The 17,387-nt window shown below is 38.3% G+C and overlaps 1 protein-coding gene across 8 annotated transcripts in view; it reads left to right on the top strand.

Moving 5' to 3' along the window:
• Positions 1–17,387, top strand: part of GNAS (GNAS complex locus) — a 130,748-nt gene that overhangs the window by 79,470 nt on the left and 33,891 nt on the right. For all 8 annotated transcript variants that reach the window (XM_025142352.3, XM_046903073.1, XM_046903071.1 and 5 more), the window contains exons 3-4: positions 2,798–2,852; positions 2,934–3,053. In XM_025142352.3, coding sequence (XP_024998120.1) covers positions 2,798–2,852; positions 2,934–3,053 — 175 coding nt within the window. The remainder of the gene's footprint in view (positions 1–2,797; positions 2,853–2,933; positions 3,054–17,387) is intronic.

Below are 17,387 nucleotides of genomic sequence, written 5' to 3'. Positions count from 1 at the left end.
ATCCCATTGTCATGGAAAATTTATGCTTAGTAAACATTACCAAACACAAAATGACATGGTGCATTCATTGCTGTGTAATAAGAGTCCTTGTTTACCGGGCACGCTGTAGGGCCATGGCAACAGACACCGAAATAGGCACTGAGTGTTCATTCCTGTTGTAAAGATGGTGATGCTGTCAAGCAGTTTGTTAATTGCTGGAGTTTTACATCGCTCCTCATTCGTTATCACTTTCAGTGCTGCCACTAACTCGGGATCTGAGGAGAGGTGTAACTATGGAAGTTTGACAAGAACCTGTAACAAAAATACTGCGTATTTTGGTCTGATGTGGCAGGCAGGTAACTGTGTGCTTAGCTGATGCTTTGAGAAATGTAGCCACAAGAATTCTAGGGGAAAAAGAATCTTAACTATAGTTCACATAAAAATCAGGAGACTTTCTAAATGCCTGTTGCAAAACAAAGCCAAATGACTGAATGTAACTTTTTAGGTAGTCCTTTAAAAACAGTGGTGCCTGGCTTCACCCTGGGCATATCAGTTGTCCTTTTGACCTCAGTGGGGCAGTTTGGATTCTGTGTTCATTGAGTTCATGACCTTAGCTGAAAACTGGAGGCAAAATCAATCTAGACATTTTGCTTGCACTATCAGTGAGAAACGTTTCCTGCTGTCGTAGCATTATTTATGTTGGGTTTTTTTTTTCTTTTTTAATAATGGAACCTTTTTAAAAAAAAAAAAAAAAAAAAGCAGTGGCTTTTTGCAGCCCTGCGTGCACTAACCAAGGAACACACCTGCTGTAGTTCCTGGCTTGTGGAATGAGTACTTTAAGTACTGGGGCAATAGGAGAGGCTGAAGATGGGGCGGAAGAGGATGAAAAACCCTCAGTTTCTTCTCTTTTTTTCCCCATCTTAAGTATTTTCCTTTGCTCACTGCATCTGGGCTGTCCCAGCTCATTGCCTTGCTCCCTTCAGCGGTGCCAAAACTGGTACTCCTCAGATACAAACGTGGAGCGTAAGGTGGTGTGCGGGTGGTGTCGGGAGCTGTAGCGGACCCAGGAATTGACTCCTAACTACTGATGACTTCATTTCTTGTGCCTTGAGAGCACACTTGTTATGGACAGTGGTAAGGAGCTGATGTTTAAGGACAGTCGCGTTGTTCCGTGGTAGAGTTCTGCTGCTGATTCATACGTGTCTGGTAGAGCCAAGTCATGCAGAACGAGGTGATTGGGTGCTGCTGTTTGCTTTGTGTCTGCAGGACTTGTTGCAGGTGTGCTTTCTCAGTGGTAGTGTGTGTGGTGGGATCCTGTGAGCCTGCATCTGTGAGGCAGCGTGGCGTGCAGCTGGCACGTGGTTGTTTTCAGTGAGCTATCTTACAGCAGTTCAATTAATCTTTCATGTGATAATCAAAATTCCCCCCACTCTTGGACTGCTGCATCTGCCCTGTTATTCCAGCAGTACTTCTTGTCCTGCTGTTCTGCACTCCTGGTTGGCAAATATGCTTTCAGTTTTGTTTTGTTGGTTGTGAATAATGACAGAAAGGAAAAAGTGATAGAAAGCATTTACAGCCTGAGTAGTTAATGAGGTGAAGTGAGATCTTGAAGCTGTACTCAGCAAACTGGAAGTGTGACCATTGCCTTTTGTAGAATAAAGAAGCACAGTGTTGTAGTCCGGAGCCTTTGAGATGCTGTTCAGGAAAATGTGAGTTTACAAAATAAATAATATTAGAAATAAATGATGTATATTCAGATAACACAAGCATTTTGTACAACATTTTGATGAGATCATAAGATCAGTTAGATGATTCAGGGTTGTTGTCATTTTGTTTCAATAATAACTTGGCTAATTTGCTTTACCTCAAAGCAGTAATATTGTGTTGTGCATAGCAAGAAATGAAAAACGTAAAAGCTTCATCCCAGTGCTTTATGTGAAGTTCCAGTTCCTGGACTCAATACCAGCCATACCTCCAGGAGGTGAACACCCAGCTGCACCAAACGTGTGATCAGGCATTTCTTTTGATGGTACTATTTAGCATTGAGAACAACTATAGTCAGATAGCAAAAGGCATGCAGTAGAACTCCTCACAGGTTTATTAGAGGCAATAGTTTGTTTTCTTTAGCCTGTTAACGTGTTTTGATTTGGCTGCAGTTAATCCCAAATGTTAATGCTCACATACAGCATTCAAACTGGATTTCTAACCTACTCTTGTGCTTGTAGTTGAAAATAATTGTATGTATTCACTTTAGTCCTTTATTATGTAGGCTTTATGCCCAAGCTGTTTGAATGTCTGGGTTAGGTTGAGTTCTCTGCTGTAGCCTTTTCCGCTGACATCATTTCCATGTTTCTTTGTGTGTGTGTGTGTGTGTGTGTGTGTGTGTGTGTGTGTGTGTGTGTGTAACTCAATGTGCTCTGCTCTCCTTTGTTTATTTCTACTTACATTAAATTACTCTTTTTATTATTATTTCTTTCCAATTTATGTTTTCTAAATAACTCTCAGGTATTTCTAGTATTTTGTGTTAAAATGAGTCAAGATCTGTTAATATTGCAGAATGTCTTGCTTTCTGTCAAAGACAGCAGTAATATTTATTTGTGCATAATTGAATGTCTACTTTTGGAAACAAATAGATGTTCACTGTGTAAGTAGAGAAGATGTGAGATGTTTAATCAGAGTCTCTCTGCAAAAATATTCAGTGCTGAGGAAATGTATTCAGTATTAACAATACAGTTTTGATAGAATATTTTTCATGTTCTATTTCAAAAAGATGCTCTGCTTTTATGGCCTATAAATTTAATAATGTATTTAATTACAGGGAAAAGAAAATGAAAATTCAGGATATTAAGAACAATATTAAAGAAGCTATAGAGGTAAGCATACAAGCTATTATTGTTAACTATTCAAAGTTAGGTGTGTAGACACATTTTGCAATGTTCTTTACTTTTCTGCAGACAATAGTGACAGCAATGGGCAACTTGGCACCTCCAGTTGAACTAGCCAATCCAGAGAACCAGTTTCGAATCGACTACATCTTAAATTTAGCTAACCAGATAGACTTCGATTTCCCACCGGTAAGTAAATAACCCTCATTGGCTGCAGTCATGGTTATTTTTCACTGCACTGTAGTAAATATTTACAAAAAACAGTGAACTGGTCTTTGGGAATTACTACTGTAGGTATTGTGAGTCAGTGCTAATTAAAGTGTATAGCAACATGGCTAGAGTATTCAGGTCTGTGAACGCAGAGGTCCTTGTCTCCTTTCTCCTTTCTTATGCTCTCTTGCAATCGTCAGCTGCAGTTAAGAAGAGCAGTGCAGGCAGTGATGTTTGGGTATTTGCCCTGCCCAAAAAGAGGGAAGGTGTGCACAGCAGCCAATTGTTAATTAGCTGGCATTTAGTGATACTGTAGTTCTCTGTCCTGGAAGAATAGTAGAGTTTTCTTGCTGATTCAGTTGTTTTCTGACAGCTGTGTCAGCCAGACTTTCTGCCGAGGTTCCACATATTATGTCCTTGCCCCAGCCCTTTCCAGTCCTAGTTAATGATTCTAAATCCCAGCAGCCCCAGAGTAAATGCAGGAAGTATAATTACTTGTTTGGTGATATAACTTTGTGCCTACTCACTGTGATTAGTTTCTATTGTATCTGTCTCAACCAGGCACCGAGCAGAAACCCACGAAAATACAGTTTGCACTCACTGAACTCTTAAATACTGGGATGTGATTGTTATTAATTGCCACAAAATATCTTTTACTTGCAGTAATACAGGAATGTATCACTGTAATGTTCCAATGAGGGTAGAAATTACAATATATCAAAACCAGGGTCCATTTACACTGCAGTTTTGTTTCCAGCAGTAGTTGGTCTCAGGTGCTTGAAAGGAAAGTGCAAATGCAAACAGATGTGGGATAGCTTGCAGCACAGCAGGGTTTTCGTAACTGATTTGAAAACAATACTGAACAAGCTAGTCTGTGAAACTAGCAAGTTACCTTTTGCAACTGTTGCTGCTTCCAAGAACTTAGCTGCTTCAGTCAGCCTTTATTATAAGGAGAAAAACAACAACTAGGAACTTGCTTTGTGTACAGGGCAAAAGTAGTGTGCTTTTAGCAATATGAGTGTTGCATTGTGTTAGCAGTGAGCAGGCACAGAAGGATGGATGGAGAGAGGAAAGTCTGTAGCACATAGAATGTAATATTAATCATTTTAGGGCTGTTTTATGATTCTACCTCAAGAAATCTTAAATTAAGGCATTTTGAGATTTTTTCTAAGATACATATTTGATAGTTCTCGGTGTTATTTGCAGGAATATTTGGTCAATTTATTGAAGATCTCTCTGCCAGTTGGACAAAGAATTTTCTACTTTAAGGACAGCGTTAGGAGAATATTTGAGGGAAAGAACAGCAGCTCTGTACTCCACCCTGCACGCTTTTGAGTTGGCCAGGTGCCTGCAGCTTCCTGCTGCCCGCTGTCTCATGCTAGTTCAGTTTGCGATCTGTAACAGTGCTGTAACAAGTTCCTGTGACCTGTCTCTTACTGAAATACATTTTTTCCTCATCTTCTCTATCTCAGAGAGAGTCTTTTCTTCAGTTCAGTTGGAATACAGTGATTATTTTTTTTCTTTTCCCTGAAAGGGAGAGTTGTGTAGCAGTAAAGGAGCAAGCCAGGCACGTATGTGCTGGATATCTGTGTTAATTTAATTCATATCAAATATGCACTGAGGACCAATGAAAAGTTCTAACATGATTTCCTACTCAGTTTCAGTCTGAATCAGAATATGTTTTCAACTCAGTGTTGGCTGGGGCTATTTCCATTTAGCAAAAATATTTTTAATGGGTTTCTTCAAAGGAAAACCAAAGCAAACAAATTTGCCCTCAAAAATTTTTTTTTTTTAGGAATGTAAAGTAATTCTTAGATACAGCTAGGGAAGTTCTCTTCTTACTCTGAGTGCTGTTTTTAATATAAAAATAAATATTCAATGTCTTTTATATCCAATAACCTGCAGAGCAGCAAGCCCTTCCAAATCAAGTGAAGGCCTTCTTGTAGGTTGTATTTACTACTAGGAAGGTGTGTCAGCAGCCTGGCTGTATCTGTTTATAGAATTGGGCTAATTTACACTAATTAGTAATAGCCTGAGGTTCTCATAAAACAAAGTTGTTTTTTGTTTTTAGCAACTGCAATGATCAGTACTGTTGCACTTGTCTGTTCTTTTACGTTTGCAATGCATTCTGAGATCCTTGGATAGGAGAGACAACAAAGTGGACTGAGGTTCGGAACGTAAGTCATCAGCTTCTGTGACTAGATGATGTCTGGTGTTTTTATGTGCCGTGTTGCTGTGTAAAGTAGTAGATAGACACTTACCAGGTCTATACATAATTTCAAGTTCAGTGAGGAGTCTTTGGAAGTGTGTTGGATGACATGAAACTTGAGGAATAACTGTGCTCCAATAAAACTGGGTTTTCTTTCACTGAGCAAAGGTATTGTGTTAAATTTTTAAGCCCTAAGTCTACAGAAGTTTAGTCATGTGCTTAACTTTGACTAATAGCTAGTTTTATAGACATTATGAAGTATTTTGTACGTAACTGTTCATAGGATTGAGGTTTTAAACATTAGCCACTAGTTTAGAAGTAGGATTGTTAGCTCCTTCTGCCTTTGATGATTATAAAAGTTTGTATTTATCAGATTTTTGAGATTGTCAGAATGTAGGTTATAGTTCTTTGATGCAAGAAGAACTGAACTTGCATTTTAATTATGTATTTTAAATCAGGTTGAGATCTAGAAATTCCCTAGATGCCATCTCTCAATGCGTAGTAGCAGACATACATAATCCCTGGGTACCTCTATAAAAATAATGCTGACTTAGCGATAGATTAATTAAAAGCACTTTGAAAGAGATATCATTTTCTGCAAGTGGAAATAGGCTTATGTTAGTTATGCATTATATCTAAGGAAGTCTTGATTATCCAATCTCTCCTGCAGAACTCTCTGGTAGGAGAGTTTCACAAACTGGCAGCTAAAACCTTTCCTATATGGCATACTAATGCAAGAGAGGGGAGGGGGACTTTTGAGCAAGGTTTAGCAGTATGTAATGCTGTATGTTTGGAGTTCTAGAACTTCCTTCTCTCTTCCATTTTCATGGGGGATCATATTTCAGCTGTTACAAAGACATAACTTTCAGTGTAATATTTGACACTGATCTATCTTCTCTGCTGTAGGAGGAACGTGATGATAGGGAGAAAGGACACTCATGTACAGAAGAGATGTTGTTTGAAGGCCATGAGTACCTAAGATACAAAGCCTTTTTGATTCCATTTTAAATACCCACTCATTTTTTCCTAAACATTAATTTAGCAAGCTCTCCAGCAAGCAGTGCACTGAATCAGAATCATAGTTTAATATTCTGTAATTTCTTTCCCAAACAGAGAAGATCTTTAGAACATGAGGCCTCATCCTTCTTACATATGCATGAGGCAGTAGCTTAAATGAAAAGTTTAGCATGCACACCAAAATCTGTGTTTATAGTTACCTGCTGCACAGGTGGGACTAGAGCTAAAGTTTCCTGGTAGGGTGGTTTGGTGTGATGTGAAAGGCAGAAGAAAAGAAAGATGTGGGTGCTTTAGAATGTGATGATAGTGTTAAAGGACTAGCTCTAGGACTGAAAGAAAAACTTCTGTAGTCTGATATTCTAATTCTTCTCTTCATCTGTGGCTCCATCTGTTTGCTTTGCAATTTTTGACTTAGAGGAAATATTTGTCATTTGCGTAGCATTGTGTAACATTGAATTAAAAAACACAACTCTAAAATTCTGTTGGTGTAGTTAAGTGCTAGGCTAAACATTTCCTCTAAAACTGAAAAATTTGTGTGTTGGAGACAATAATTCATCACACTTGGTATTAAGCAATTAAATTTCTTGAATACAAATAGTAGCATATTGGGAAGGGGAAGGAGGAGTACTGAAAGGAATTCTGTCCACGTAGTCGTGCTGGTGATTTGAAGTATTGCAATATTTAATAAATCAAATCTGTAGTTCCTTTTGAATACCTTCTGTACTGTTTCAGTGCACTGTGTGCACTGCTGACAAGAACCTAGAAGCAGATGTTCTGAGAGCTCTTGTAGCTGCGGACCCAGTCTGTCTTCATCATGTTTTCAGCAGTTTCTTAAGTGTAAATCACGTAAAGAAGCTTCAGCTTGGTGACTGATCTGGTAAAATCTGTAAAACCTTTTTGCTCTAGTAAAATTAGCAAATTCAGTGTAAGAAATTGCAATGCTAATCAAATCCATGTAATCGATTGTTAATATGAATAGTACTGATAAATATTGTATGTAGTGTTCTTTTAGCATCGCTGGGAAACGTATCCTTACTAAAATGACAAGACATGGAAGGACTGTCTTGCCAAAAATGCCTAGCCTTGTTGGTTTGAATGAGCACTGAGAACAGGAGAGAGATCGTGTTTTCTGTGGAGAGGTACTGAAAGCAGAACTCTTTTTCTAAAATGCTACACTGCCAATTTTTTTAATGAAAAATTATCTTTTTAAGGAGGACCATCATCATTGCCTTTATTAAAGCTGAGTTTTTATCACGTGATTAAATTGTCACCGGCCAGCATGATTAGTTTAAGCAAGGAAAAAGGAAGTTAAACTGAAAAAAAATCTCCCAAGTTAATCAAACCAACTCAGCTGAGATAGCGGAAGGATTTAATTCTAATCATTGAGCTGACTGTAATTGTGCATTAGCTAAAGCCTTAGGAGTGAGGCACAAATCTTTCTGTATCAATGCATTCGAATGAATCTGTATGCCCACATGTGATAAGTGCTACTGGGCATGTGTTTTTAGGTTATGCCATGATAAGTAATATTTTAAAAAAGAAGAAATTTGCAGATGGCTCAGAAATTATGAAATTAACTTTGCTCATCAGTGAGACTATCTAATGAAACAAGCAGAAAAGATGGTTTGCTTGAGCAGTACATTTGAAATATTGCCCAAGTTTATGCTTGTACTGCATTTTTAGTTACCTCACACTAGGTAGGATTGAATTTTGGTTTCCCGTTTTCCATGTGAGCAGAGTAACAATTGGTGTTTAAGAACTAAGACTGTACAAAGCAATATTTCAGGCTATTTTTACAGCTATTCTATTAGTTTAAACAGAAAATAAAAACGAAAGATTATCATAGATGAGGCTTACAAATGGCTCTTCTGTCACTGTTGTCACTATTTAGCTCATTACAGGTAAAATGTAATTGCGATTCTATATTTTCAATGTCAAAAATCAACCTCATGAGTATTTTTGATAGTTCTGATGAGCTGTCCTCCTCTTTCAAGTGTAGGTTGATGCTGGATGAACTGGGTTATGGAGGTGATATTTGCATTCCTGCTCTGCATACCAGACAGTGGCTAGAATATTTTCTCCATCCTAGTGCCAACTGTAGTAGTGGCTTTTTTTCTCATCCCTTTCTTTTTGTTATTACTTTTAGAAGAAGAGAGGAAATGCTTTTGTTCTAAGAGCACTTTCTTTCCATGATCAACTACGTGAACCAAACTGCTAAACAAAACCTATTTGTGTTGGGTATTAGTCCCTTAGTAAAGTAGTCAAAAAAGGCAGTTGTAAATACTGTTCGGCTATTTTTACTTGATGTGGACTCAGTTGTGAGAGATGTATCTCCCAAAAGTACTGTAGTAAATTCAGTTGGCAGTAGATTCAGAATATCCATTATTGGAATCTGAAATAACTGTGGCACTGCTGTGGTGTATGCTCCTCTAGATCCAGGGAAATGGATCTAGAGAAGAGATGGGATAGTTTTTAGGGTGTTGGTGAAATTGTCTACAGGTTTTTTGGTCGCTGTTTATTTTTTATTACACTACTCCATTGTAGTTATTTTGAATCTGCCACTGCCAGCACTGCTGAATGGTTTTATTATGGTTTCTGAGTGGTGTCTTTGAGGCCTGGTGTTACCACACGCCAACCTCGGCCTCAAAGCCGGCCTCACATCCTGTCCACCCGCAGCCAGCCCGGCCCTCTCCCCACCACACGGCTGTGTGCCACTCTCCCTTGCACCAGAAAAACCTCCTCGGGTCCCCCAAGTAAATCAGAGCATTGAACTGCTCCAGGTTAAAAATAACCCCAGCAACCCTTACTCCTTCTCTCATCTATTTTGGGGAGGTTATTTTTACCTGGAATCAGTTTTAGAGGGCTGCTTTACTCCCATGCACTGTTTGGTAGGAATGAGGTGATGCAAATTGTGTAATACGTTAACGTGCAGTCAGGACAGAGGAGAAGGTGGAAACATTAATGGCAGTGTCTTCAGAAAAATACAAGAGAATACAGTCTAAGGAACAAAAGATGTGAACTGGGGTCTGTTTCCTGCCAAAAGTGTTCCTTAATTAGGGAGGCAAAATTGCCTGTCCCTGCAGATAACCAACCCAATCCGTATCGTGATAGATACCGTGCTATTCATATCTAAATACATCATGGAAGGAGGGAGAGAGCTTTTCTGGTTTGACAGTATCACCTACTTTATGAGGTAACAACAAACACGTTCCCTCTAATGGGAGACATTTCTCCTGAGGCTCTCCCCATTCGGGCACACAGGTGAGCAAGCAGGCAAAGCAGTTTCTCTGGTGGGTGTAGCTGTGCTGTGCTAGGGATGAGGATGGAGCCTGTTTACCTTGGGTGTCTGCATACCCTTCTGTGGAATTCTGGTAGCTACCAGCAAGTTAAGCATCCAGACTTGTTTTGTAACTGTGAGCAAGTCACCTCACTTGTCTTGTGTGCTTTTTTTAGTGCCTTGCATGTCATTTACAAAATACTGATAATACATCCTGGACATACATGTAAACATCCTGAGGTGCGAAACTGTTAGAAAAGGTGGATATGCAAATATACACTGTTAATGAAAAGGAATGAAGAGTATTAGAAACAGTGTCAGCAAAGTGATAGGAGATCCTCAGAAGTATTCTTGCTCTTTCCGGTACTTGATTTTAAATGTAGCCTAAATTATGAGTACCTGTGTATTGAAAGAAAGAAAGAAGCCTCCCTTCCGACTTCTGTGAACAGAAATGAGGTGAAATGGAAGGGTAAAGCAGCTTTAATAATTAACCTTGTTTTCTGTAGAATGATTGGTCTCTTGGTTTGCTTGCTGAAGTTCTTCCAGCTACACCTGATTCAGTTCTGCATCAGCATCTGCAGAAACAACTCGCTTCTCACCTTCAGTAATCCACACTTCATTGCCTTTAACAGCAATTTCTAACTGCAGTGAAAATGAGGATGCTTTTATTTCTTATGCTTCAGTTTTAACATGCCACAAACCAAAACACGTTTTGAGTATAAGGTGAAGTTGTTACTGACTGGGAAAATTAAAGGAGCATCCATTGAATTCTGCTGTGTTTTGATTGAGGAGTTTATATAGTTTAGTTAAAATCCAGTAAGTATTTCCTCAAATTGGAGAATCTACAATCCAGGACATCCAGATTATATTATTCGCAGATCTTTTCTGTAGTGCAGTCATTTTTACTGTATAGAAAATAAAAATAGCAAAAACACTTTTACTTTATTATTAATTTATTTGATTAACATTCAAAGTAAACCCTAATGCTTTCTTCTGCATTTGTATTTTTATTGAGTCAATTCCCACCATACCATACTTGTAGGTTCATAAGTTCACGTTTAGAAATTCATTTGGAGAAATGATGACTTAATTTCTCTTGATACATCTTCTTTGTTTTCTTCAGAACAGTCTTGAAGAACAAGAACAGATTAATTCAATTTATGCTGAAACAGAAGAGCTGTCAGCTGAATTAAACAGGAAATAGGCGTAAATTTAATATAGAATTTCTTAAGCATTTTCTGGTTTTAATCACAGTATGACACTATCACAAAATATTGGTGTATGCATAGATGGAGTAGAACTTCACCTGTGAGCCTGCTTGGTTTTACTGTGGCTTGACAATTATTTCTGTAATGGTCTATATTAAGGTTGGGCAATATAGTAAATGTGTACATTGCCCTGTGGATGTGGTTTTGGTCATACAACAAAACTACAGTTAGAGTCTTCAGTAGAGTCCCACCTTCCAGCAAACCAGCAAGTTGTCAGGGTTTTCAGCTTGCCTTTGGATGAGTAGAAGCTCTCAGAAGCCTTCCAGATTTTCTTTTCTTCCTTTTCATTTTGGTAGGACCAATAAAAGCACCTCCAACTGAGAGTAATGTTAGCCTTTTCCTTCTTGTGATCTAAATATTTTGTTTATTGCTGTCTTCCCAAAGGTGTTTTCTTGGGTTCAGGAAAAATGACTAACTGAAATTAATTTCAATTTGTCTGTAATATGAGATGAAGGGGGGGGTGGAATTCAGGTTGGATATAAGGAAAAATAGTAATCCTTTTTAAGCACGTTGCTGAACTATCATACAGTGTAGCACTCTTGGAACGTCAGGGTTGTTCAAATGATTTCAGTAGTTCTGACAGCACCCTTCTGGAAAAATGCTTAAGCTACACCCAGAATTTAGAACTTAAACAAGAAGCTGTACATTATAGTAATGCATGTGCATTTCTACTTGCATGTATTAAATGACTGTTGTCTTTGACGCATGTGAAAACATGAACATTTACAAAGTCACATTTCATGTGTTTGTTCTGCTTTTTTCCTTGCATATCAACATACGATAGGAGCTAATAACTTTCTTAAGATACGCTTCTGTTGTCCTTGGATATGTCTTCAGTGTTCACATAGACAGTACTTGGAGTCTGTGATACTTTCACCAACACAGATGCTGATTCTTCAGAAAGATTGTGTGATAATTAGTGATCTCTTCTTGGGATTTGTCTTAATTTAGAATAGGAAGGAACTGTCTTAGCTACCTTTTTCTGTTGGTGGAAGTTTCTGGCAAAAATAGACTTTTAGTTTCCAGTCTGGAGGGTGTTGCAGTGTGGTGCCATGCTCACCTCATCATGTGAAGTGGCATTAATTCTCAGGAGCTCCATAAGGTATTAAGGCTATTTGGTTCAACTATTTGTTTTAAGTTTACTTGTATTCATTACACAAAAAGCAGCTAAACGTGGTATCAAAGACATTTCCCAAACTCTAATTTAAGGCTCAAAGGAGATGTCTCAGAATCTTATTAAACCTTCCTTCCTAGCCAGAGATCTGCAAAAACAGCTCCTGGTTGGATGGGCTCTGTCACAGCTCTCTGCTGCCCCAAGAGAGAGCTGAGATGGTACAGAAGACTTTCATGCTATCACTAGGTTTAATTCATTCACAAATTGCTTTCTTTCCGCGTGTAATCGAAGTTACAGAGAAGCCTTGACAAAATGTGGAGTTCATATCTGCTGAGCTTCCATCTCAGTGCTCACACTGGGAGGAGTTCTTCCTCTCTAAGAAGAGTGATGCATTTTAAATAGGGGATTTGTGAAGGTATTACATCTTAGTGGTGTTCATCGCATTGCGCTTCCGGTGCAAGCAAAAATGAAAGGGAGATAACATGGTGATGCACTGTTGAGGCCTTTTAACCGAAGGCACTTTGGTATAGAATGGGTATAAAACTGCGTGTTGGCACATTCCTCAAATAGTGTGGCCTTTGAAACTCTCAACTGAGGGAGAAGATGAGGCTTCAAACTTGACAGGAATTTCTTAAATAAAATTCTCTTCACATTGTCTGTTGGTTTTAGCCACATCCCGGGGTTTTTTTTTTTTTGGCTCTATGAGGAATGTGAACATTACTTAAGCAAAAACCCCCAACATTTCGGCCTTATTCTTCTTTCTAAGCACCAACAACTATTGATAATAAGACTGAATCCTTGCTGAAAATATTTCTGACTCAGTTATGGGAAGTGCTGAGTACTCTGGCCTCTCCCAAAGAGCTCTGTATTCAGCTCTGGACATGTGCCAGTTACTGGAGAATATCTTCAACTGTTTGTAGGTATGCATTTCCTTTGTGATATCATTGGCATATTTTCCCTAAAATAGCAAGCAATAATTAACATTTGTTCACACCAGCAGGAATGCAGATGTTTCCCTATTCAAGTAAGTGGCTTATAGAACTGTCCGCTTGGACACATTTTTAACACACTGTAGAATCCGTGCCCAAACACAAGGAGAATGACAGGACACCATTGGCTTCCTTGGCTGAGTGGCCTTACAGTCAATCATAAGTGCTTGTTTTCAGATGTGAACAATGGAAAACAAATCAATTTGTTATGTATTTGTCTATCCTGGAAGGAGAAAATCAACCTATTCAGTTTGGAGTGGAGTGTAGTGGAGTGCAGAACGCTGCTGTGCTGTCCTGTGACCTTGTGTTGCTCTAATACAGTTCATTAGGGAATGCAGAACCGCCCAACTGTCCTGAAAGTAAAGCAAATGTTGTCCAAGATACAGTTTTACATTTAGAAGCTGATTTAGTTTGACCTTTAATCATTAGGTTTTAAGTGGATGACATATTTAAAACTCTTATTATGAAATGAGTAACTTCATGGGACACTGAACTTTGCCCAGGAACTGAATCCCAGTTTTAACCACAACATTGTGTAATGGTTGCACACACCTTTTAGTAGGTAGGGTTTTTTCAATGGCATTGACTTTTAATGAAGTCAGTAAATAAGCTGTTCTGCTGACAGATCCACCCTATATTTTACAAAGAAAAGGTAGTGTTGCATGGATATGCAAAGCTAAGGTTCCTGTGGACATGGTGTCACAGTTGCAATTACTGTGCCAATGCTTTTCCCTGCCAACATCCTAATGCCTAAAAAACATTGCTTCATAAACATTTTTTAAAAGTCTCTGGAGTATTTATATATTTGGAGGGAACAAAACCATGTAGACGCTATGTCCGTTTTAATCTTTCATTTTCTGCTAATATTTTATCCTTTCAGAATATCTCTCAAAAATGAATCTTGGTTCCTTGTTTTTTCCCAGGCCTGGAGTTTATCTCTTGAGGATTATTTTTTTTAACAATCCCAAATACTTACAATGTTTGAGTTCTTTAACGCTTTCTCTGATTGACTTTTAAAAACCACTCATTACCTGCTGCCATTTATTTAGTTCACTGAAGTTCTCTAACACAAGTAGGATTTCAACTTGGTCAGGCTGAGCATGGCCCTTTTTCTACACCACGATTGTGTTTCTATGTTCTTTCCGGACCAAAGTGCTGTTTTCCAAGCATCTGTTTTACATGACAGTTTCCACTGATTTTTTCCCTCCAGAGGTCTGATTGTATTCCTGTAAATGAATGTGGGCAGTTCACAGATGTTACCTTTTTGATTTACTGTATCGGGAAACGTTCAGAAGGTGGAGAAGGTGTCCTTTACTAAATAAAACATTAACACTTAAACACGTTTCTTTTCACATACAAATGTTGAAGCTTGATGGTGTTATTTAAGCTGTTGGGAGATACAAGGTTTCCTACAGTCAGCAAATCATCATCCTTCATACCTCAGTTGTGTAAGACCAGGGAAGGTTTCCCAGACTGTTTTTTGTACCTGGTAGGTAGTGCTTGTGTCTGGAATTCAAACTGTGCCTTGCCTGGTTTGAACGCATTCAATCTTAAGCCCTGCTTCTTCTGTTCAGATTTGTGTTACGTTACCCAAGTGTTCTACACAAGGATTTTTCCCTCTTTAGGGTGATATTAGCACTTCCAAGAGTGTAAAGTCTTTGCAAGAATTCACTTCTCACTTTGGTTGGTGATACCATGTTGTCTGTCGTTGGTTGTGTTGACTCTTGTTGCTTCGCACAGCTTCAGCTATAGTTTAAACAGGATCTTGGGTGTGTATTATGTAACTGCAGCATTTTTTTAAATGGCAAATGACATAACTTGAATGTTTTTTTGGTTTGTTTGTTTTTTTTTTAATACATATAGGGCAAGAATGGATAATGGGACCATACTTGGCAAATACTGTGGATTGTTTTCAACCTTATGTTTAAATCCCATTTATTGTGGAATATTGTCTCAAACCAAAATGTTATTTAGTATTACTTGTTTATTTTAGCTGTTTTATTAGGAGTTCCATTATTAGTGCAAAAGAAACCTGTGTTGATGTTGCTGTAGAGTCTGTATTAGAACGTGCCAGCAAATGAATCAGTGCTGAGGAAACAAGAAGCAGACATGTAAGGACTAGTTTTCTGGCTATTTCTTTTCAGGAAATTTGCCTGCAATTTTTGGTTAATTTGTTTCCTAGCTCATTATTTTTAGAGAACTCGTACAAATTAGACCTCTTTAACTCAAAAAAAAAAAACCCAAAACCTTGTTACTGACTTGATTTTTCTGGTGGCCTCTGAAGCCTCTTTTCCACCTAAATACTTAACAAATCTTGTGGTTTTGCTCATCTTCCCTGAGAGTACCCCTAGGCAACATTCCATGACTCAGATGGGATGTTGAGGGTTTCTTCTGTTATCCTTTTTCTGAACTATTATTTCAGAATTGTGGTTAGTGTAGGTGTACGTGTTTTTTTTCTTTTTGAGGAAGAGTGAAGGGGGGGGAGGGGCAGGGAATCTGGTTTGGGTCTTTTTTGTTTGGTTGGGTTTTCTGTTTTGGTTTGGTTTTGTGACTAGCTACTGTGTCTTAATTCCAGAATCACTCATTCTAGTACAACTAGTATAAAGGAAGAACTTTTGTATAATAAGTACAGAGTTGAACTCTGTATGTCTGGTTCCAGCTTTTCATTGGTGAGCACCTTTCTTGTCTACAGATGTGTAAGTTGGGTCAGCAGCAGTCCCAGTTATGTGAAGATATTTTTGGTGTGGCCTAAAGACAAAAGGTTGCTTAACAAGGCATCTCGTATTTGGCTGTCACAAGTCATGTAGTTCAGTTAGAAATAAAATAATAATAATACTGCTTCTCAGTATGATCTGTTGCCTATTACTTTCTGTAGATCTTGGTTTTGAAATGCCAATATAAAGTTCAAAGAATGTGGACTTGAATTCTTTTCCCAGCCTGCATGGACAGTTAACAGCCATATTCAGAGGACTGCCTGAGTGCTGCTGGTTGTAGCTCAGATTAGCAGGACAGACATAAAGGCTGTACTGAGAATTTTATTACTGATGTGGCCTAACAAGGCAGAAACACTGATTATTGTAATCCTTGTTCTTTTTGGAAGTTCAGAACTGTCCTTACAGCACAAGGAGGACCTTGTGGAACTATATAACAGCTCTGTTAAACTAAATCCCAGACTTCTTATTATCAATGTGTTTATGGTAGGACCAGGAACTGGATTTACTTTTCATCCCACTTAAGAGTCTGATTGCAGAAACTACTCCAAATATTTTTTTTCATGAGTTATGACAGAGTTGATAAGCTGTTTGGAATGATTGCTTTATTCTAGTTCTCTACTGGAATATCGTAGCTGTAGTAAAAACCAGAAGAGAATAAGGGCTTCTGAGCCTCATTTTTGTGTCCGTTCAAAAGCTGAGTAACCTACAGATTGTTGGATCATTAAAGCTGAGTGATTGTCAGATGTTTCAGCTCTCCAACATAAGATCTGAACATTTTTGTGTTGTGTTCATGCCTGTTTTGTGATGTCAACCTCAGCAGTATTGCTCAGAGCGGCTGCTGGTCTTGGCTGTTGGTAAAGAATGTGTAAGAACGAGCCTGGAATACAGACGATTCTGGGCTCAAATTGGCTTTGGTTTAAATATGTGAGATTCCAAACAATTCCCTCTCCCTTACTTTCTCTTCCTACTGATTTTTGCTTAGGAAAGGTATTTCCCTCATTATACTGTGATACAGTCGAAGATTGAAGGCCTCCCAGACTACCATAAAATAGGAAACTTTGAGAGCATCCAATAAATGCAACTTTAGAAGTGGGAGAAAGAGAACTGAGGACAGGAATTAATATTTCAATTTCTCTTCTAGTTCCTTTAACAGCACATATTTTTACAGTCTCTTGATACTTGAAATCAAGTGAAAACTTACGTACATATGAAAGAAATTTAGCTGATCTTTTTGTTCTTGAGCAGTTCATAAAAGCATGGAACAAACCAAAAAGATTCATTTAATTCTGCATATGAACTTTCTCCTGACCTTTAAGGAAACTGAAGAAAAGATTACTGTGGAGATGATTGTTTTAATAATAGTATGCATTTGCTATTGTTTGTGCGCATTCAGTAGCAATGAAAGACCAAATTTATAGTTTATTTATCATTTTTAAGTTCGTAATTTTTAAGCTTAATGCCATCAAAATATGAGCTTTGTGTCAATGTGTTTTATCTGTAGTTTTTTTTCCTACAGTGGCGCTGCGAAGGAGCAAATCGTTTGATAGTAGCAGTGTCACTCAGGTGTCTGCATGGTCCCCAGAGGGCCCCACTAACTGGGAAAATGGCAAATAGTGTAAAACCTGATGATCATTTTCTACATTTATGTAAGGATTACTGAGACACAGTGTTTCACTGGGGAAGAAAGCAATGTTGACAGCCAAAGAAACATAATATCCGGTGAAG

Source organism: Gallus gallus, chromosome 20 (assembly GCF_016699485.2).
Source record: "Gallus gallus isolate bGalGal1 chromosome 20, bGalGal1.mat.broiler.GRCg7b, whole genome shotgun sequence".
NCBI lineage: Eukaryota > Metazoa > Chordata > Aves > Galliformes > Phasianidae > Gallus > Gallus gallus.
The sequence above is the reverse complement of the archived record's forward strand: the minus strand, read 5'-3'. Positions and strand labels throughout refer to the sequence as shown.